The sequence below is a fragment of the Ornithorhynchus anatinus genome, chromosome 8 (assembly GCF_004115215.2).
Source record: "Ornithorhynchus anatinus isolate Pmale09 chromosome 8, mOrnAna1.pri.v4, whole genome shotgun sequence".
In the NCBI taxonomy this organism is placed as follows: Eukaryota; Metazoa; Chordata; class Mammalia; order Monotremata; family Ornithorhynchidae; genus Ornithorhynchus; species Ornithorhynchus anatinus.
The window spans coordinates 26531767-26554800 of record NC_041735.1 but is presented as its reverse complement, the minus strand read 5'-3'; the positions used below and the strand labels follow the sequence as shown (position 1 = coordinate 26554800).

At 42.8% G+C, this 23034-nt stretch overlaps 1 protein-coding gene across 9 annotated transcripts in view; it reads right to left on the bottom strand.

Annotated features, from left to right (window-relative positions):
• PTPRT (protein tyrosine phosphatase receptor type T) overlaps window positions 1-23034 on the bottom strand; it is a 900646-nt gene that overhangs the window by 556087 nt on the left and 321525 nt on the right. For all 9 annotated transcript variants that reach the window (XM_029070022.2, XM_029070024.2, XM_029070020.2 and 6 more), the window contains exons 4-6: window positions 17474-17555; window positions 13428-13543; window positions 9495-9669 (exon numbers count right to left, since the gene is read on the bottom strand). In XM_029070022.2, the coding sequence (XP_028925855.1) occupies window positions 9495-9669; window positions 13428-13543; window positions 17474-17555 (373 nt within the window). The remainder of the gene's footprint in view (window positions 1-9494; window positions 9670-13427; window positions 13544-17473; window positions 17556-23034) is intronic.

Here is a 23034-nt window from a genome sequence, read left to right as displayed (position 1 = left end):
GCAGTTCTTAGCACATAGTAAGCACCATAATTAATCTTATTAAATATAATGAATAGCTCCAGTAGGTGTCAGTCGTCACTGTGATAGGAACCCAGATCAATGAAGCTACATTTTGCTCTCTCTTCAAGACTTGTTATATTCTCAGGAATATAAAAGAAAAAAAAAAAATCAAAATGAGTTGCATCTTTACCCGGATAGAATCTTGGGGCCATTTTAAAATGGGGAGAGTAATGTTTCAAAAGAATGTAGATTTAATGGGATTGCTATTTGGTTTAATTACCAGCGGCTTGAAAATGATCATATAAATCACAAGGCGGTATTTGATGCTGCATTAAATTATTTTTTAAACAAATAGCGGTGGCCTTTATTTATGCATATGCGTGTATCTTCCAAATAGACTGGTGTGTTTTGGATGTGTGCATATACATTATAATATATATGGCTATTTACCCCTAATCCCTCCACACAAGCACATGTGTTTACTTGTAAATTCCTCTCTTTCCCATCTGTTATTTTTTTTCCCCTCTCCTGAAAAAGTAAACAGGCACATTTAAGAAGGGGGGAAATCTGGGAAGATCCTACTGGGGAGGAAGGTACTAATTTGTGAAACTGATAATATTAGAAATGTCATGGAGAGTGACCTTTGTCACTGAAAGTGACCTTGGTGCGTCTTTTTTCTGCAAACGACCTGATGTTACACAGAGGCAGACAGTCCTGTTTCCTCATGGTGCCTCCAGAGTTGTGAAAAGTGGAGCATTTCCAATTCAAACTCGTCTGGACGATGACAATACTAATGGCCGGCTGGGCTTTGAGGTCATTCCCATCTCATAAAATTATACCCAGGCAAAAGACTTAAAACATTGAATCCTTTTAAGGGATTTGGGGGAAAAACATCAATCCGCCAAATTAAAACATAACAACCTAATGGGGAAACATGGGGCATCGTTACCTAAAGGTAAGATGGGTGATATTAAGACTCAGCTACCATAGCTGTTAAACCTTACAAACAAGGCACCTTAACAAAATCTACCATCAATGCAGCCTCAATAGGCTTAAAAGATGTTTGTGGGTGTTTGGAGAAGCTAAGCAGACATAAAAAAGACCTGAAAATGTTTCAGACTGCAGACACTACCGTAATGATAGCAAAACTAACAACAGCATCATTTTGTGTTCTTTCGGATCCTAGCTTCAAATTGCTCATAGTACACCAAATGTCTCTCTGATTAACCATAATGTCACCTCCGAGACTGGTAGAGGATAAGTACCACAACCTCCCATTCAGGGCCCGAAAACTTGCGGCAGAGGGAAAAACGAAAACACATGTTTTCTCTGTGCCATATCTGTATATAAGCTGGATGCGTATGGATACTTAGAGGCCACAGCTAGTGTCTTTGAGACAATAGCTCAGGAACTGTTAGATGCAGTTGACTGGGCCTTTGAGGCCCACATGTAAAAAGACATGCAAATGATTATGAATCACTACAGATTTGGTACAGAGGAAACCAAAGTCATAGACTGGGCAGAGCTGAGAAATCGCACACACAACAGGACGATTCAAACAATGGCAAACAGTGGCAAGTTGTCAGAAAAACTGATGGGATGATCAGCTTCAGTGACTGTCTTCTGAATTGGGAACATCTGCAGTGATATAAATTATGGAAATGAGATTACACAGAAACGGGGGAGGGAGAAGGTGCTGTTTCAAGAATCCTGAGTTCATTGGTAACTGATTATGTGATATGGAACCACATGAAGAGCATGCAAGGGTCCCTGCATTAATGTTTGGTGAACTAATGGAGTGGTCTCACTTCTATTTAGTTGCCAATGTTTTTACGAGATGTTCTTCCCCTCGACTCTATTTATCGCCATCGTTCTCGTCTGTCCGTCTCCCCCGATTAGACCGTGAGCCCGTCAAACGGCAGGGACCGTCTCTATCTGTTGCCGACTTGTTCATTCCAAGCGCTTAGTACAGTGCTCTGCACATAGTAAGCGCTCACTAAATACTAAATACTACTAAATTTACCAATCGTCCTTAATTCTTAGCCAGAACTGCCCAACCCCATCCTCTCTGACCATTTATACTCCAAAGCTCTAAGTGGTCCCCAAGGGGGCTGAAAAAGTTAATGCTGCTCTCACAATACCTTGCCCGTTCCTAGGGAGTAAGTTTAGATCCTAGGAGTCTTGCCCTCCCAATGAGACTGTCTCATGTGATCATAATGAAATCAGTCCCAGCGCTTGGCGCACAGTAAGCACGAAACAAATACCACAATTATTATCATATATGAGTTCATAGCCTTCTTAAAATATGGGAAAGGTTTATGGATTGAAGTGTAAATTACTCTTAATACAAGCTTTTATATTAAATTAGTGGGGATAGAGATTTTCTTCTGCAATAGGAGACATTATTGATGGTGAGATTTCATTCATGAATCTAAATCTGTACCGAAGCCATAAGAATATGAGAAGCATTTTGAATTCATTAAATTGATCACTAATCATTCACCTTCTTCCCAGTTCTGGGAGTCTTTTCAGCTTCTCTTACCACAGACAGAAAGCTAGTGAGTCAGATCAATTAATTACTGAAGCCTGCTCATTAGAAACAAACACTAATTCCAAAAGGCTAGTCGTGAAAAGCAACATTTGTCTACATGGCAAGATCAAAGAAACCCACAGGCAACTGAAACGTTTAGTTCAATCTCCAGCACTGGTAGTGTACTTTCTTTTGGTTGCTAATAACAGTATGAGTCAGGCTACTAACATTTTTAACTGGCCGCATTTTTATTTTTCATTTTCAAACCAATGACTCAGGCTACAGAAAGCATAACCCATCTGTAAAATGGGGATGAAGCCTGTGAGCCCCACGTGGGACAACCTGATTACCTTGTCTCTCCCCTAGCGCTTAGACCAGTGCTTGGCACATACATAGTGAGCGCTTAACAAATACCAACATTACCCTTTCAGCCTTCTTCGTGGCTTAACCAAAAATGTGTGACGGTGACTGGTCAGGCCTTGGCCAGGCCGACTCCATCTTCTAACAAGCCTCCATTTTGCTCTGAACAAACACACCTGTGCCCACCCGAGACTTGTGGGCCCCTTCGATTCTGAAAACCCAAAAGGTCACTGATGCCGGAGGGATAGCAGTGAGTAAGAGAGAGCTCTGGGACGCTCGATTCTGAAAACCCACAAGGTTACTGAAGCCAGAGGAGCTGGTGGCGAGCAATAAGGAAAATTCCAATGGGTATTTCCACACGATCCTCCCAAATTATGACCATGGATGGGGAAGGATCAGGAATTAGTAGGGTTCTTCTCGAGGGAAGCCTCCAAGAACTCTTTGCAGTAGGTTGGAACTCTGTCACATCAATGTGGAGAGTCACCTTTACTCAGAGTCGGGGACGTCCACTCTGTCAGATCCCTGCATGGTGAGTGGTCCGCCTCGCTGGAGCAAGGAGAAGTGAGTATCCCTTCTGGAGGGGGCTCAATTGCAGGGTGATTTGAAAGATAACTCTTGGGGCTCGATCGCCGAGTGATTTGAAAGGCAGCCCCTGGAGATAAACAGTGGCTCTTCCCAGTTGCTCCAGCTGCTAGACCTTGGGGACCATGCTCATAAGTGTATTTGGTACTTATTAGCCTAGGAATAGCTTTGCTCTTGTAGACTACCTCTCGCCAATTCTTTGTGCTATGATCTTAATAAACCTGCTCCTAATACCATAATCCTTGAGCCTCTGAATCTATTTCCAACCTTCCAATCCGCAAGCTCACAAGTTACCCAGCGGTTGGTCCCGCCCCGTGACGGTGATAGAAGAAAGTACCAAAGACGAGTCTGCGCTTTTTGCACGGGAACTGTCCTCAAACAGGTGGACCGAGGGCCAAGACTGGCAATTGAGCGAATCATCAATTATAGACTAATCTAATGTACACCCAAGTACATTACCGCAATTCAATAAACATCTCTTTAGAATTAAGTAATTCCAATTTGCTTTCATTTCGGGCTACGTGCATGCGTTGAGAATTTGATAATACCCATCCCAAAATGAGAGGCTTTTGGAGGCGCTGATCCATGCAATCCCCAGGTGCCACAAAATCTACATCAGGCTAACCGCAAATCAACCAGTCATAAATTTACCTGCTTAGAAAAAGAAAACAAGCAGGGCTTAGCCATGTATTACTCAATCTAACCTTAATTATCTTTCCCCCTTCTCTATCTGTTCTGCCTACTTTAATTGCCTCTCCATCTCACCGTCTGCCCATTTGTTTCCAGTAATGAATCTGTCAATGCCTTGACTGCAGAATGGCCACCCATTGGAATTTACAACCTGGTATTGTAAATTCTTAAATTGTAAATTCCTCCGCCTGGCATTCCACCACCACAAATCCCTCCCTCAGGTGCGAGCCCATTTTCAGAGGCTAAATGCCCACTCAGTGGGCTGGTCCCACAGGGGAGGTTGGAAACAACCTCCTCAATCACCTCGTAAATCTTCTCTGTGAGTTTTACTCTCTTCCTCATTAGCGACCAATACGCGACAGGAAAGGTGTAGGAAAAGAATGTCTCAAGGATGTTTCTCTTTCTGTGGAACACCGATTATGAAATTCATCCACAAAATCTCCTAAGGGGCCCTTCTCCAGAGTCCTTTTAAATCCAATGACAATAATCCACCGAAAAATGGAAGACTCAAAAAGGTGGGCATTTTCAGGAGTCCTAAAAAGGTAGACTATTAGATTTTCTTTCACAATCCCCCAGGTCTGTACCATAAAGTATGCCGGTGCCACTTCACCCCAAACTCTATGCCTAGTAACCTAAGCGAAGCATGCTAAAACTCTGCAGCAGCTGAAGTTTCCCCTAAAAGAGGGGCAGGATTTTATTTTAAAGGTATCCACACGGAAACCACCAAGCATGTGGGTGTCAACTCCGGTATCCCCGACTCTCCAAAGCACCTGAATTCTAGGAGAAGGAACACAGAGAGCACGTCAACTCCATGCCAGATGTCCAGTTCTCCATTAAAATGCCTCCCCTCCTGTATTAAGGAGGGGAGATCGATATTTTGCTAAATATTTTTCACACCATTAAAGTAGTGCACTTAGCCTTTTTGTCCAGGCCCTTAAATTACCCTTTAAGAGATAATGGCGGTGAGTCATTCTTTATGACATATCCTCCCCTTAAGTGGTTCAGTTTGCCTTCTTCAAATGAACAATCAAGCCACTGGCCTTTCAACTAAATGATTCCTTTCCCTTAAATGGTGATTTGAGTCGGGCCTCAGATTTCTTTGTGTATTCCATGCCCTTTCCATAAATTTCAAATTTCGGTCAGGCGCCACAGGATTTGGAAACCTAATTGGACTTTTGCCCTAGTCCTTACTTCTGGAGGCTAAGATTCAATATCCAGACCTGGGTGGACTCCAAATAGGAGTCTGAGGGCTCAAACTACTTCTGACTGGTGTGTACCACAGTGCAGTTCAATCAGTCCCTAGCTATGCACAAGAGTGAGACTTAAAATATGGCTGAGAGATCAGTGCATGAATGACACAGGCAACCACACTGTTTGCACTTGGGGATAGATCCTGAGAAGCCAGGTTGCCTAATGGGAAGAATATAAGTTTGGGAGTCAGAGAATCTAGGTTCTAATCCTGGCTATATCAACTGTCTGCTATGCGACCTTCAGCAAGTCACTTAACTTCTCTGGGCCCCGGTTTCCTCACATTTAAAACACCTGCTTTCCCACTGACTCAGACTGTCAGTCTAATGTGGGTCAGGAAATGTGTCCCACCTGATTATATCTAGCCTAGTTCTTAGTACAGTGCTCGGTAATAACAATAATAATAATAATAATGATGGTATTTGTCAAGCACTGGGGGAGATACGAGGATAATCAGGTTGTCCCACGTGAGGCTCACAGTCTTAATCCCCATTTTGCAGATGAGGTAACTGAGGCTCCGAGAAGTTAAGTGACTTGCCCAAAGTCACACAGCTGATAAGGGGCAGAGCCGGGATTAGAACCCACGACCTCTGACTCCCGAGCCTGTGCTCTCTCCACCAAGCCATGCAGCTTCTTCTTTGGTACATAATTAGTGCTTAACAAATGTCTCATTTTGATATAAATTATTGTCCTAGCTACACAAATAAGTTTGCCTCTCTTAGGGTCTATTTCTCTTTTCAAACTTGCCCCTTGGTATCCAGCTGTTTTACTGTTGTTATTGTTGTTGTGCTTACTTTGTGCCAGCCACTGTACTAAGCGCTGAGCAGATACAAGCTAACCTGATTGGACACGGTCCATGTCCCACATGGGGCTCACAGTTTAAATGCTTGGCACACAGTAAGCGCTTAACAAATACCATTATTATTATTAATCCCCATTTTACAAATGAGGGAAATGAGGCACAGAAAAATGAAGTGACTTGTTCAAGGACACAAAGCAGACAAGTGTAGGAGCCAGGATTAGAACCCTTAAGCTTCTGACTCCCCGGCCCATCCTCTGTCCATTAGGCAATCAATAGTATTTACAGAGCAGTGTCCTGAACACTTGGGACGGTACAATAGAGTCGAGAGATACGATGCCAGCCCTCAAAGGAGCTTACAATCTAGTGGAGACAGAATCTAAAATAAAGTACAGGTAGGGGGAGCAACCAAGTATTCAGGGCTTTGGTAATAAGTTACTTCAGTAAGTAAGTAACATTTCAGAAAGTAACCAAGTAAACAGGGCTTCAGAGAGTAATGGAGTGTGAAAGCATTGAGTTGCTTGGGTCACACAGGAGGACTGTAGTAGCCATGTTGAAGGGAGGAAAATAGGGCGGCAAGATGAGGGAATTTATCTGAAAAGGCTTCCTGGAAGAGACATGATTTCAGAAGGACCCTGACAATGGGGAGGACAGTGGTCTGCCAGATGTGAAGGGAAAAACAACTGGTGAGGGAGCAAGAGATCAGCGGTAAGAGAGGGGAGAATGAGGCACAGAGAACAGGCTAGCTGGAGAAAGATTGAAACTCGAGTAATGAGGTGTAGCCAGAGAAGAGAGATGAAAAGTAGAGGGGGAGAGAAAGAGCTAGCTGTCTTCAATCTAATGGGCCGAAGTTCCTGTTTTATGTAAAGAAGAATGGGCAACCTTTGGAAGTGTTGGAGGAGAGGGGAGGCTAGGTTTAAGGAAAATGATCTGGACAAAAGATAATGGACTGGACATAAAAATAATGTTGGTATTTGTTAAGCGCTATGTGCAGAGCACTGTTCTAAGCACTGGGGTAGATACAGGGTAATCAGATTGTCCCACGTGAGGCTCACAGTTAATCCCCATTTTACAGATGAGGGAACTGAGGCACAGAGAAGTGACTTGCCCACAGTCACACAGCTGACAAGGGGCAGAGCCGGGATTCAAACTCATGACCTCCGATTCCCAAGCCCGGGCTCTTTCCTCTGAGCCAGATGGGAGAGACAGGAGACAGGAAGGGTGGCAAGGAGGTTCATGCAGCAATCAAGTCAGAATATGACAAGTAGAAGGGATCATCTTTCTACAGATGATTCAGTCCATGTTTCTCCACTTCTCAAGTATCTCCAGGGGTTGCCCATCCACCTCTGCATCAAAGAGAAACTCATCACCATTGGCTTTAAATCACTCGGTGTCACCTTGCCTCCTACCACCTCGCCTCTCTGATTTCCTACTACAACCCAGTCCGCACACTCCGCTCTAATGCCGCCGTACCTCGATCTCATCTTCCTCACTGCTGACCCAGAGCCTGGGAGTGAGACAGAGTCAAGGAGTGAGGAAAGATTCCTCAGTGACAGGAATTGAGGTCTCCGAATTGTATAAAAGTGACTTAAAAACGAGAGGGAAGGATGGACGCTTTAGGTTTTTGGAGAGTGGGTTCAATCTCCCTGCAGGATCGAAGGCCAGAGGCGCCGCAACGGGGAGATCACTGCAAATTGCCAATACTCGGAACTTCATGAAGGAATCTAAAAGGCCGAGGAGAAGAGGATGCTACCCCAGACTTGAACTCTACTGCATTGTACTAAAGCATCGGGGTAAATGCAAGTTAACTGTTGGTATATTTCCCAGACTCTGCACCTGAGAGTACTTTGGAAACCAGTCCTTTCTTGCCATATTTAACACCCATCTTATGTGCAGCATACAACAAAATCATCTATAGTTTGAACTATAACCGAGTAAAGGCGATGTGTCAGTGGAAAAAACATAAACCTCAGAGTCAGAGGACCTGAGTACCAATCCTGGCTTCACTACCTGGCTGCCGTGTGACCTTGGGCAAGTCACTTAACTTCTCTGTGCCTCTTTTCCTTCATCTGTCAGATGGGGGTTAAGACTGTGAACCCCTTGTGGGACAAGGACTGTGTCCAACCTGATTAGCTTGCAACTGCCCCAGAGCACAGTACAGTGCCTGGAACATAGTAAATGCTTAAATACCATTTCAAAAAAAAAAAAAAAAAAAAAGGCATCAGATTCACTGTCATGGACCTTCTAATGACTGTCTCTTGTAGACTGTAAGCTCCTTATGGGCAGGGGTCTATTGTTTTGTACTTTTCCACATGCTGATACAGTGCTTTGCACACAGTAAGAACACAGTGAATACCACCTATTGATAGACTGGACAAACTATGGTAGGGGCCTCGGATCCTGGGCGGGAAAACTACACAACTCTAAAAAAAAAAAAAAAAAAGGGATAGCTGGCAAAAATGACATCGTTAACAGAGAGAGGGGGACGGTAACACTGTCTCTACCCCTTCTCCTGTGACAGCTGTGTTCATCCATCAGACACGGAAGGGCTCAGTTCTGTTTTTTAATAGTATTCATTCAGTGCTTTCTATGTGCCAAGTACTGTACTAAACGCTGGAGGTAGAAACAAGATGAGCAGGTTGGACGTAGTGCTTGTCCCATATGGGGCTCACAGTCCAAGTTGGAGGAAGGAGGATTCATAAGCCATTCGTTTCTTCAGACAGTTGGAAGTCATTATCTGAGGCTCCCGAGGAACAGGGACTGTGGTCAGTCCCCTCCTGTGTATTTTCTTCCAGTGCTTAATATGGTGCTCTGAACACAGTCAGTGCTTAATAAATGCAATTATCACGACCTACCCCTCACAGTCTGCTACCTGAACTAGAGCTCATTTAAAACATCCTTTGTCCTTGCTCTTCCTTTCATTTGCGATGTGACATTACTCCAGAATTTTCAGAGGAGTTGGATAACTTCGATAAAAGTACACAACAATCTCTCTCCTGTGAACATCAAGTTCTCAAAGGAAAGTTGTTTTAATTACCTTCCCTCATTTTTTCGCTGCTCTACCCTCAAGAAGGTTCAAATAGAAGGAATGGCACTGTTTCCAAAGTAGCATTTTTGCAAGATACACCAAACAAGCTGACGATGAAAAAAAAAATTACCCCTTCACAGTTACTCTTTCCGGGACAGAGGAATTTACTGGAGAACTTTGCACCGGCAAAAAGCTATCTTGGGAGTGGCCAGACGATATCACATTTAAAATTCAGATTTCTCTTCCATATCACTTACCTTTCACTATTAGTTCTGCATAGTTTGAGACTCCTGAACCACCATCCGAGCGAATGACACAACGGTATTTGCTGATGCTTCGCTGAGATGTGTCGGCCACACTGACCGTTGCCGAGAACCTTCTGTGGTTGACCACTCGAGTCACCATCAGGGCTGTGTCTCTCCCATTCCATTGCTACCAGGGACACCGAGAATAAAACAGACACAAATCCGTTACAGATAAAGTCAGTGAGGGCAGCGCTGAAAATTTCATGAGAAGCAGCATGGCTCAGTGGAAAGAGCCCGGGCTTGGGAGCCAGAGGTCATGGGTTCTAATCCCGGCTCTGACGCTTGCCAGCTGTGTGACTTTGGGCAAGTCACTTCACTTCTCTGCGCCTCAGTTACCTCATCTGTAAAATGGGGATTAAAACTGTGAGCCCCACATGGGACAACCTGATCACCTTGTATCCTCCCCAGTGCTTAGAACAGTGCTTTGCACATAGTAAGCGCTTAACAAATGCCACCATTATTATGATTAAAATTAAGGTGAAATGTCAGCATTTCGCCTGTCGCTATCCTGGAATGCCAACATAAGATTTATTTTGTTTAAAATGTTATTTAAGTACTTACTGTACTAAGCACTGGGGTAGATACAAAGATACTCAGATTGGATACAATCCATGTGGGGCTCAGAGCCATAATCCCCATTTCACAGATGAGGGAACTAAGGAACAGAGAAGTGCCTGGCCCAAGGTCCCACAACAGACAAGTGGCCGAGTGAGAATTAGAACCCAGATCCTTTTGATTCTCATGAATGTTGAACAACACTAGTGTATTCCCCCAAATGCTTAGAACAGTGCTCTGCACACAGCGAGCAGTCAAATATTATTGACTATCACTTTCTTTATCAAGGCCTGGAAAAGTCACCTCTCCGATTTAACTATGGTTTTAATCAATCGATAAATCTTATTTATTGAGCACTTACTATGTGCAGAGCACTGTACTAACCACTTGGGAAAGTACAATATAACAGAGTTGGTAGACACGTTCCCTGCACACCGCGAGCTTAGCGAAGAAAGGAATCTAGTCTAGTCTGAAGCACGTGCCTCAACTAGGGCAATGACATCAATTCTCCAGAGGGCAGAGGAAAGTAACAGCTGTTTACACGAGTGCCCCATTAGTAGACAAAGCAAATTTGCACAAGCCTATTCTGTGGAATTAAAGGAAGCTTGGAGTAAAATAGGTGTCCAGTGACAGATTGATACTGAGGTGCAGTGAAATGTGGACGAGTTATTTCTGCAAAGGGTTCCCTCCCCGGTTTGTAGCGCTTTCTTTAAACTCAAAAAAAATTATCCGTGTATTGATTTTTAGCCTCTCTGGTAAGTAGATTTCCACCTTCCTTCACTAGCTGTGTTGCACTTAATGCTAATTTATTACTTAGTGCATAATCCTGACCTGTTCGGTAATGCAGTAGCTAGAGGAAGTTTACCTCGGTTACCTCATCTGAAAGCGGTCACCTCATTTGTAAAATGGGAATTATGACCGTGAGCCCTTTGTGGGACAGGGACCCACACAGATTCACTCGTATCTACCTCAGCGTTTTGTGACCAGCCCGATTAATTTGTATCTTCCTCATCAATTATTACAATGTCTGGAACGTAGTAAGTGCTTACAGTTACGTGGCTCCGTGGAAAGAGCCCGGGCTTGGGAGTCAGAGGTCATGGGTTCGATTTCCGACTCTGCCACCTGTCAGCTGTGTGACTGTGGGCAAGTCACTTCACTTCTCTGGGCCTCAGTTACCTCAACTGTAAAATGGGGGTGAAGACTGTGAGCCTCACGTGGGACAACCTGATTACCCTATGTCTAACCCCAGCGCTTAGAACAGTGCTCTGCACATAGTAAGCGCTTAACAAATACCAACATTATTATTATTATTATTATAATTAATGAACAGAAACTCCTTACCATCAGCTTTAAAGCACTCAATCATCCCATCCCTCCTACTTCACCTCGCTACTCTCCTACTACAAGTCTGCACGCACACTTTGCTCTAAGGCCAACCTTCTCCTTGTATCTCAATCTCATCTATCGCACCGTAGGCCTCTCACCCACATCTTGCCGCTACCCGGGAACCCCCTTCCACTTGCTTTCCCCACCTTAAAAGCCTTATTGAAGCCACATCTCCTCCAAGAGGGCCTTCCCTCACTAAGTCTTCCTTTTCTCTTCTCCCACTCCCTTCCGCTTCACCCTGACTTGCTCCTTTTATTCATGCCCCCTCCCAGCCCCCCAGCATTTATGTACATATCTGTAATTTATCTATATTAATGTCTGTCTTCCCCTCTAGACTGTAAACTCATTTTTGGTAGGGAATGTGTCTGTCACATTGTTGTTGTCTCCCAAGCGCTTAGTTCAGTGCTCAGCACACAGTAAGCACTCAACAAATAATATTGATGGCTTAACAAATATTATTAAAAAAAAAAGAAGGGAGGATGTGGTCCAAGGCTTATTGGAGCTAAAAAAATGCTACACATTTCAAAACATTCTACCTGAGATTTCCTCTAGTTTATTTTGGGTCCTATGGCAAATCTCTTAACCTCCCTAGTTAACCTTGCAATTTAACCTAATTTTGTTCATTTCTAAATCAAACCTAACAGCAGTTACCTTTGCTATTACTGATTTAAACTAAGGCTTCAGGCAGGTTAATGAACATCAGTGCAAACCAGAACAGTTCCCCTGAAGGAAAAATTAACCTAGAGGAACCTTGCAAGACCAGATAGAGTTTGGGACATTAATATTACAACCAGTTAGAATATTAACCAGGAGAGATCTTGAAAGGTGTCCAGCAAGGAAGCAGTCTGAACCTTTATTGCTCCAAAAGCTGGGGGTGGTCTCTTTGCGGAGTGATACGTTCAAAACAATGGACAGAGCAGGGGCCTGGGAGTCAAAAGGATCTGGGTTCTGATCGCAACTCTGCCATTTGTCTGCTGTGTGACCTCGGGCAAGTCACTTAACTTCTCTGTATCTCAGTTACCCCATCTGCAAAATGGGGATTAAGACTGTGAGCCCTTTGTGGGACATGGACTTTGACAGATCTGATTAGTTTACACCTACTCCAGAGCATAGTACAGGCCTTGCCACAGAGTAAGCACTTAAATGTCATAAAAATAAATAAAATTAAAAAAATTCTAAGGTTGCCAACTTTGCAAAATTGCATAACCAACACCCATTTAATTTGAGAACGAGTAGGGGGCCAGCTTGGCCACTTTGGAGAGGTTACCACAGCTTCTGTAATGGCTACCTCCACTAGGTTCCTCAACTTTGAGGAGGTCTACCCAAACACCCAATAGATATCATGATTCCTGAGCTTATGGGGTGGATACGAACGGGTGTCTAACTACGTGTATTTCGTTTGGAGCTCAAAATCCTGATCTAAAGGTAATTTTGTCTCAGGACCCTTTGAACTGTGTCAGTGCTGTAAGCGGGACCATCTGTGATGGTTTAGCCAGGATAGTCCCGGATTTTTCTAGGCTTTCTGGCGCAACTTTAGAAAATTATTAAAGGGATCTGGACGGGGGCTGCCACAGCTAAATTGGTCAATACATCCTGTTGATTCTGAAATTGACCTACTTTTCCCCGACTCCCATCTGCTCTTCCTCACTTTAACTGATTGGCTTTTCTCATCCAGGATGGATGTGTTCCACTTAGGACCCGAAAGCATACTGGGATATGGAAGAGGGCCCTTCCAAAATTCTGGGGACCTTGAACCGCACACTTCCTTCCTTTGTCGAGACTTTAAGGGCCCTGAGAGGGAAGAGGGAAGCACACAAGCTCAGACTGGAGTTTGGGTGTCCCCATTTCTACAGGAAGAATCTGAATACCTCAACATGCTCCTAGGCCTGACATTTGCTGAACGGGGAGAAAAATGAGGAGGGGTTGAGCACTGAGTCTCCTTACCTGGAGCCAGAGTTTGTCATGCTGAGACCACTTTCCCCCAGCAATGCATTGGAATGTTGCATTCTGCCCCACATTAACTTCCACATTTTGAAGCCGGAGAAAGTGAGGTGCTTTTCCTATCAAAGAATCCAAATATCACATGGTTAGAACCCAGAGAACAGCCATGGGGATCTATACAACTTTTCTTCCATACAAATTTTACAAACAGCCCAGAAACCACCAGAATCAATGCAGACATTTCTGAAGACAAAGATCTGAAAGCTGTGACCAAGGATGGTTAATCAGAACAAGGGTGTCATCTCGAAGAATTTTTTTTTCCAAACTAAGACACTACCCCTGAATCCTTTTCATGGCTCCATCATTAATGCTCTTGTCCCATGGAGACCCTGGCCCTTCCTACCACTTAAATAGGCCTTTCCAATAAACAATCTGGTAGCTCTCTCCTTGAGGACAGAGCTTTCTGCTTTTTTTTTTTTCCACCCAAGAATGAATGGGAACCACTATCATACATACAGATAGACAGAAAACTTGAAAGGAACAAGGGAACAGAAGCAGATATCAGTTTTTTCCACAGCTGTAGCAGTGAGGTTAGATGAAGAGAGAATAAAGAACACAAATGAGAGATTTTCCGAGGCATCCTATAGAACTGTTACCATTAACAGATGTTCTCTTTAGATCTTCCCACCAAATTTAGGTGATTATTAAATCAAGAGTACAGTAATATCTATTGGTCCAATAGAAAAACAGAAGACTATAGGAGCAGACCACGTTCCATAAATGTCCTCTGTATGAATTGGGCTTAGGCAACTATTACACAATCAGTTCACTAAATACCACCTTCAAAATGATTAATCCTTGATCATTAAGTGGCTTCTCATTTTGACTAGCTAATCACTGGGCGAGTTTAAGATGTCTAATGATATGAACTGGTTACCTAAAATGGCGTGGGAGCAAAGTCAGTGGGTATTTGCTGTGTATTTAGGACTAAATTGCTGATGTGTGTTACAATTTAAAGTTATTCCCCAAACTTGAAGTATCTTTTCCCCAAACTGTGGCATTTAAGACATATTCCTTTGCCCTTTCTGTTGCTCTTTAGGCTAGTCAGCCCTAGGCAGGAAATCAGATAAGTGAAGAAAAGAGTGAGCACAGAATACACAAAAATGATTTCAGCCATTCCAGAAAACACTATGTAGCATCCAGCAATGTAGTGGCAAAAATGGGATTTTTAAATATCGGGAAATCACTCAGTGGGACCGAAATCGTAGGACTGTGAGCAAAGTTTCCCTGACATTTATCCATGATGACTTTTTAGAGATTGAGCTCTTGCAATGGATAAAACAGAAACTGTAAAAACCTGTAACAGAGCCACAATACATTTAGGGCAACATGAAAATGTTCAATGGACTATGAAGAATAAACTAGAGGCTTGAGTTTATAAGAGAAAATCATTGCCTTCATCCTGTCTTTAAGCATTAGAGCTATCTTTTGGGTCACCTTTTTTTAAACACAGTAGCAAAGTTTAATGTTATTAACCTCCTTGCCAATCGATGGAAGGAACAGCAGCAATCAGGTTGCTAAAGACCCTGGAAGTTTTTGAATATTTAGCAGAAACACTTATTGATAAACTCCATGCATTTATTAATAGAGAAACAGCTTCAGAGGACAGATGTGGGAATTAAGAGGGCTGAGGTTGTGAGGCGAATACAAAGATCTAAATGCGGTTAAATATTTTAACATCCTGGGAGTGAAGTAATAAGTAATTGGACATTAAAGTGTGTGTGTGTGTGTGTGTGTGTGTGTTTTCACACATATATGGAATTGTGAACAGGTCTTCATCCAATCCAAATATTCAGACTTACCGGTTTCTACCTATAACTTACTTTAATATTTGTCTCCCCTGTAGGCTTTAAGTTCCTTTATGGGCAGGGATCATGCCTACCAACTCTATTATACTGTATTTTCCCAAGTGCTTAGTGAGTGCTCTGCCTATAGTAAGTGCTCAGTAAATACCATTGATAGATTGCTTGATTTACCGATTGTTCTAGCAAAAAAATAATTCAGCAGGCATCACCATTACCATCAATTTGCATCAGATTTAGCTCACATATTTAGAAGACTGCAGGTGACTCGCTTTAAAGTCGTGACTGTGGAGCAACTGGCCTATACTGCCTATACTGCAAATGCTTGCTAAACAAATTCCAAATGTTCCAAATGCTCCAAATGTTTTTTTCAAGATTTTAATTTGCTACTGAATTTCAACAAGTGTGCTTTCAGGAGGGGTGGGGCAGTGTGACGTATGTATGTATGGGTGTAAATATGTAAGTAGAGAAGCAGCATGGCTTAGTGGAAAGAGCATGGGCTTGGGAGTCAGAGGTTGTGGGTTCTAATCCCAGCTCTGCCACTTGTACTACTAGTACTAATAATAATAATAATCCTGGTATTTCTAAAGTGCTTACAAGCACTGTACTAAGCGTTTCGGTAGATACAAGGTAGTCAGGCTGTCCCAAATGGGGCTCTCAGTCTCAATCCCCATTTTACAGATGAGGTAACTGAGGCCCAGAGAAGTGAAGTGATTTGCCCAAGGTCACAGAGCAGACAGGTGGTGGAGCTGGGATTAGAACCCATAGGCTTCTGACTCCCCGTCCCACGCTCCATTCACTACACCGTGCTGCGTGACCTTGGGCAAGTCACTAAACTTCTCTGTGCCTCAGTTACCTCATCTGGAAAATGGGGATTAAGACTGTGAGCCCCACTAAGGACAGGTTGATTACCTTACGTCTACCCCAGTGCTTAGAACGGTGTCCGGAACATAGTAAGCGCTTAACAAATACCATAATTATTATTATGTGTGAGAGCAAGGAGATTGAAGGAGAGCAAAGTTGGGCAGGGGAGAGGAAAATGGAGCTATTACTTGGTATAAACGTAACATTAAAAAGTGTTTGGGGATCTTACACCGATCACCTCCCGAGGTGCAGGATAATATTTAGAGACAGTCCGAATCATGTAGGCCTCTCAGTGACCATGCAGAGCAACCAACAGGCATAATTTTACATGCAACCATTTCCAGGCCTGTGCTCTATCCACTAAGCAACACTGCTTCTTTTGTAAACTCTAATCGTGCATTAGAGGCAAAACCCACTTCTAGACCAGTGGCTCAGCTCCTGACCCATTAGCTAACTTCACCAGACAATTGAATACACCTGTTGGATCTGTTAGATCAAACCAAGACTAATAACCAGAGCCTACACAATGCCCCAAAGTGTTGCTCTGTCCCAGGCTACTCATTCTTCTAACATGGAAAGGGCTAGGGGCAGTAGACAGGAGCTCTTAGGGCCTGGAAACACGTTCCATTTTAATTAACATTCAATTGACTTAATTGTTTAGCAGGGGAAGCACACATGGGACACAGTTAATCTCATTCAAGGTTGTCATGTCTCTTTTACCAAAATGTGCGCGCTCTCTGGGCCATAACTCACAGTTGTAAATACTGAAAATCGTCAAAGCTATATTTCCAAATAAATAGAACCCAGATCAAATGCAGCACAAAAGGACTGGGGACAGAGTACGGGAGTCCTTATCATGGTTCCAGTGCTCTATACTATGAGCCAACTACTTTGATAAATCTTTCAAAATGCCTCTATGGAGTTGATGAGTAGATTTAAAATTCTTTTAAAGGAATTAATAGCTTTGGGGCATTTTTCCTTCTGAGTGAACATCGCACTAATTTTCCCTTTAAAAAAAAAAACTCATGGGGACGCCTTTATCTCTTCCTCTTCAATGGTCTGAATCACTCTAATAAACAATCAGGGCTTTATATTCCCTTAATAATGGGATGGGATTTTTTAAACAGAGATGTTTGGCACTATCTGCAGATTCATATAGGTACTGCCTGTTGCATAATTTGCAAAATTATGTATTTATTCAGGATTGATTGCTGGGCCTGTGAAAGCATTTTAGAAGGATAAAAGAAGATGTTTGAGAGCTGACTGAATAGGATGAAGTAGTGCATAAGACTGTACTACATTAGGCAAAGAAAATGTGCTTACTGCATGGATGAGCAAGAACACGCACTTCATCCACTGCTATGTATCCCGGATGTCCCTTCAACGATACGGATTCAAATATCACCTGCAACGGGAAAACACTTTTCTTAAAAACCACAAAGTCAGGAGGCATCACACAACGTCTCTCTCGTTTTTCACCAAAGTTTTTGAATTCTGACAGTGGTGTTCCATGAAGGTTTAGGTAGGGGGAACCCAGAACTGGAATTGGAATTTTCACTGGTAAACTGTCAAACCACCGAAAAGCCAAACCCCGAGGAAAAACACGCACTGAATGATCTGGAGGTCATCCGCCACCTGAAATGGATCTCTCGGACATCATCCTGAAGGGTAAACCTGGAATGAGAACCCGGTGACGGAAGAGCTGTCTTGGGGTTCCAATGTTCACCTTAGGAGAACCACCGATTCGAACAAACTAGGAGGGAGCAAAGCATAAATCAAAGAGTCGGCTACAGTTTTTGTGTGATTGTCCTCAAAATCTCTCTCATTCACGCACACACACACAAACACATTCCAGTTGTTCAGTATTATTTGATATTAAAGGCTGAAGAGAGACTCCCTGAGCTTGCTGTTTTGTCACTGGTCAGTTACGGAACAGGCTTTAACTTCTTGCCGAAGTTTCACTTCCAAAATTTCAATTACAGTGTTTACAATAAAGTTCCTTCTAAAAATTCATCTCCAGATTTTCAAATGGAATCACTCTAAATATATTGTATCACTCTAAATATATTGTCTTCCCTGCTGGCCCTTCCCAGTTCTCCAAGTCTTTTTTTTTTACCCAAATCCCTCAGGCAGGAATTAGTATGGGTCAGTTTGGCGGACAAGTAGAACAAAGATTGGACTTTGAATCAATCCGTGGTATTTACTGACCACTTACTATATGTAGAGCATTGAACTACCACTTGGGAGAATACAACAGAATTGGTGAACAGGTTCCCTGCTCATAACGAACTTAGAAGCCATACTTTGCCCCTAATATTTAAGGAAAAAATTCATTTATTTCCTTCCATGGCGACAGAATTTTTTTCTCTCCAGAACTTGATCTTCCACCACTATAGGAAGGCCAACACCAAAAGAATTCAGAGAGTAAAATTCCACATAGGTGATGGCCTCGAACAGCTAGCCCTAATCCACAAAAAGCAGTGCTGGTTTAAAACACGCTCCATTAAATGAAGGGCTAAGATGGAGCCTCTAATTGGGTATCCCGGTCTCCCACTTGTCAGCTGTGTGACTGTGGGCAAGTCACTTTACCTCTCTGTGCCTCAGTCCCTCATCTGTAAAATGGGGATGAAGACTGTGAGCCCCATGTGGGACAACCTAATCACCCTCTATCTCCCCCAGCGCTTAGAACAGTGCTCTGCACATAGTAAGTGCTTAACAAATACCAACATTATTATTATTCCCTCTAAATTGTAAGCTCCTTGTGGCCAGGGAACACGCCTACCAGCTCTGTTGTACTGAACTCTCTCAAGCACTGAGTACAGTGCTCTGCCCACAGTTAGCACTCAATAAACAGCATTGAGTGCTTACACAAAGTGTTTTCTGCCTCTCCAGAAGCAACAATCCATGAGGGAAAAAGAGGCAGAAAATTATTCATCGTAGTTATTAGAAACAATCATGGCTTGGACCCCTCTAGTGGTGAATACAAATGTACAATGTCCACTGCCAAAACTTACAATTTCATAGACAGGAAATATAAAGCCATAGTAAGAAAAACTTGAATAATTACCATTAGGACGCAGCCTGGGTATGAAAGGTAAAGGTATATCTTGGTTTCAGTGGCGGTCCTGTAACAATTTCTTTGAAGCAGAGATCAATAACTTTCAAGGCATTCTTACTGCCAACCTCTAGGACAGCCTTTTACTGTTTTTTTATGTCTTTGTCTACCTTTGTGACAAGCCATATTTCATTGGCTTTAAGTAGCAACGCCTCTTCAACCCCTTCCCCTCCAGTGCACTTTCCTCAATAGCCTGAAAGGACATTCAAGCTCTGAAGCTAACCAATTACATTAGAGAAACCTTGACGATTCTACTCCATTGCCCAATATATTCTTAGAGATCTTGACCAAACCAGTGAGTATTTGAAACACAGACCCTGTGTGGGGTTGTGAAGTTGTTCTGAACCAATTTCTACTAATTTAAGAACTGTTTGGGGACTGAAATTACCAAAAAGTAACAGCAGTTTCTTTAAAAGCTGATCTCTCATCATTTTACTTTTTGTATGCATTTGTAATTCTAGAGCTTGATCACTGGATGTGTGTGCGTGTGTATACATACATACATATATATATATATATTTTCTTCCCTCACTTTTGTGCAGAGCCTGTGTCAAGCATAAAAAGAACAGCTGTGTGTGTTTACATATAGGTATATACGCTCATATATATATATTTATGCATATATACGTGTATATACACACACAGTTACAAATATATATATCATTTTCTTTATAAACTTTAACATCTTGGAATAAAGGCAGTAGATTAATGCGATTCTTCATTCTGTCAATGTGAATGAAACACTGGTTAAGCATTTTCTGTGCTTTCAGTCACTCTTTCAGTATTCTACCGTCACAGGGCTTCTCTAGTTGCATAGCTTCCTCAGGCTTCTGTAATCTTCTGGCAAACAGCCGATTAGTCTTTTGGACGTAAGTACGCAGCATATTTTAATTCAGCCATATTTTAACTCCTCTCGCTTAAACCGACAGTCTCCAAGTTGTTAGAGAAGTATGACCTTGTAGTCTAAGATGTAGAATCCAGTGAAGTTCTAACTGTGTACTTATCTTCTAAAAGCCTCATCACCCTCCTTGGGTAGAAGCATGGCTTTGGGTTTTTCTTTGTTTCCAATGTGCTCTGAGCATCTAATAGATGTTCTCTTTTGTTCTCAGCCTCAAGGATTAGACTTATTTAATTGGGGAAGTTCCAGAGAGCCCAGCCTGGTGAGTTCTTCTCTGATGCCGAACTGGTCAAGTCAAAAACCAGGTACGAGGACCAATTCCTGTTAAAATGCCTACTGTAGGCAGGCAAAATTTACAACCAAGGTCACTCATTTGGATTCACCTGCCCTACTCCACTCTCTACGCCATGCGTATCGAAGGGGATAGAATACTTCATCTTCAGTATTTTGAATCAGTCCTTCGCAACGCTCAAGAAACCTTCTATGGGCACCGCCCCCTTTAATGCTTTTTGTTAATCGCTTACTATGTGGCAAGCGCTACAGTAGGGGCTGAGGTAGATACAAGATAATTAGGTTGGACACAATGCAGGTCCTACATGGGGCTCTCAGTCCAAGTAGGCTGGAGAACAGGTTGCATCTCCATTGTACAGATGAGAAAATGGAAGCTCAGTGAAGTCAAGTGACTCGTTTGAGGACACACAGCAGGCGATCAGTTCTCCTGACCCCCAGGCCCGTGTTCTTTCCGCTAGGCCATGCTGCTTCTCTTGCCTTTCTCTCATCCTATCTACGGGAAAAGTTGCTGATGAGAAAGTAAAGGGGCAGTTTTACGTGTTCACCAACTTGTCACTTGAAAATGGCAAGGTCTTTGAATTGGCATCCATCTTGGATATTCCCCCTCAGGCTTGAGTACACTTCCAGCATGGAATCACACCCAATCTAATTCTCACAGCATACTTAGTAGATTGCCAAAACACAACATTCTTAGTTGGGAACTCCTCTTCCAGATCTGAGTTATTCCTTGGCCTTAGAATTTAGCTTTTAAGTCTTTTGTCTCATCTTCATTGGTGTCTTCTGGGTCCAGGCAACGGCTACAAGAAACTCACTAATGTGGAGTCCGTTTGAAAACTGACAAATGTCATTCACCTGGAAGTGTCCAGCTACCTCACACTCCATTACCTTGGCTGCACTTGGTACAATAAGTACTTCACCTTTCTCTCCTGCTTTTTCTAATTTTCATCTTGGAGGGTAATCCACTGCTTCTACCTCGGCATTCTACCAGGGTTTATGTCGAGAAAAACCCCCAAGTCATTACAGAAAGCAAAAACAGATTCTGATCAATTATTGTCAAGAAGGCATTTATATATCCTGGACCACTGTGTGATTCTTCTGCCTGTGCCCCCTCCTCTGATGTATTTCTATCACGTCGGTCCACATATTCCGAACTTTCCGCTGCACTGATGAACAATACACTTTACCATTTCTTAACTCTAATTGGTCATGAAAAGAAGCAAACAACAAGCCAGGCATTTAACAAAAGGCAGGTGATTTCATATCTCCCAGTACTTGTATACTGCACAAAGAGTAATTTAACACCAGCAGGTGATGGAGCATATGACAGGTGGCTGTAAAATTAATTCCGTAGTTTTTTAATCTTGGGAAAGAGAACCCAAGAATCATTAAAAATGCTAAATATAATCATCTGGAAAGATGCCAAAGGCACAGAGCATCACTTAACCAACATTTAATAAACTCTGACTTCAGTTAACATAGCCAAAACACACGTAGTGGCATACCAGAAAAATCTAGGGATTAAGGTGACTCTGGCAAGATCAGCGTAGCCAAAAAAGCACACAGTTAGGCCAAAATGACGAACCATCATTATCAAGGAGATGAGTCCATTTTGGGAGCCTGAATTATGGCTTTAGTAAATGAATACATAAACCATCATGATTCTGTGGCGGGGAGCCCACAGAGCCTAAATTGGAGTGAGCTCTCTGAGCAGCATCTGGCAGGATTAGAGTTTAGCATCTGGGGCTCCAGTAGATAAGACTTTGCTCTCTTTACCACTTACGTTGGGTCAGAGAGGCTACTCCTCCTCTCTTAATAAATTGTGGTTTCATGACCCAGTACCACTACCATCCTCCCAGCACAACCTATTTGCTAAGAGAGGGGAGAATAATCAAATGGAACACAACCATGGACAGAAAGTGGCAAATCTGGACCACAGGAATGCTAGATGGGTTAGCCACAGGTGGCTTTTTGTTCAGCAAAACAAGTCAAATCTGGCAGGTGTTTTTGTAAATGATGCATTTTATTGGACTCCCGCTTCAGCGAGAGATACCTTATTCAATACCAAGTTTGCAGGATACGAGTCTTACGGATGCCTCTCGATAACCCTGCTCACTTAAGGGCTATCTCTTTCAAAGCAACACTTTGAAAGGATGAATTTTGTGGCTTGAACAGTAAAGAGAGGTCACTCACGCTATTCAACTCTACTGAAAAAGGTCTTCCAGCCCTTCTACGACCATCGCTGTCAGACACGCCAAGATATGTTGCCCTCCAGGAGGCTGGGATCCAACTTAGAGAACTCCCATTCGCCATTTATTCATGCCCTGATTCAGAAACCTTTTCTCCAGACACACTGACAAATCTTTCAGATTATGAATCTCTCACTGCAGAAATATTGACTCTTTTGCAGTAGTGGGCAAATGTAGGATTCTTCTGGTATCTGTGGGCAGGGTAGACAAAACTACATATGTCTCCTCTTGGGTTATGGAAAGGTGGGCCTGGCTCCATACACCATTTTGGATTTAAGCAAAGTAAGAAGCAGGAAGTCCCCTCTCGGGGCCGCACCTGCAAAGTATCCAGTAC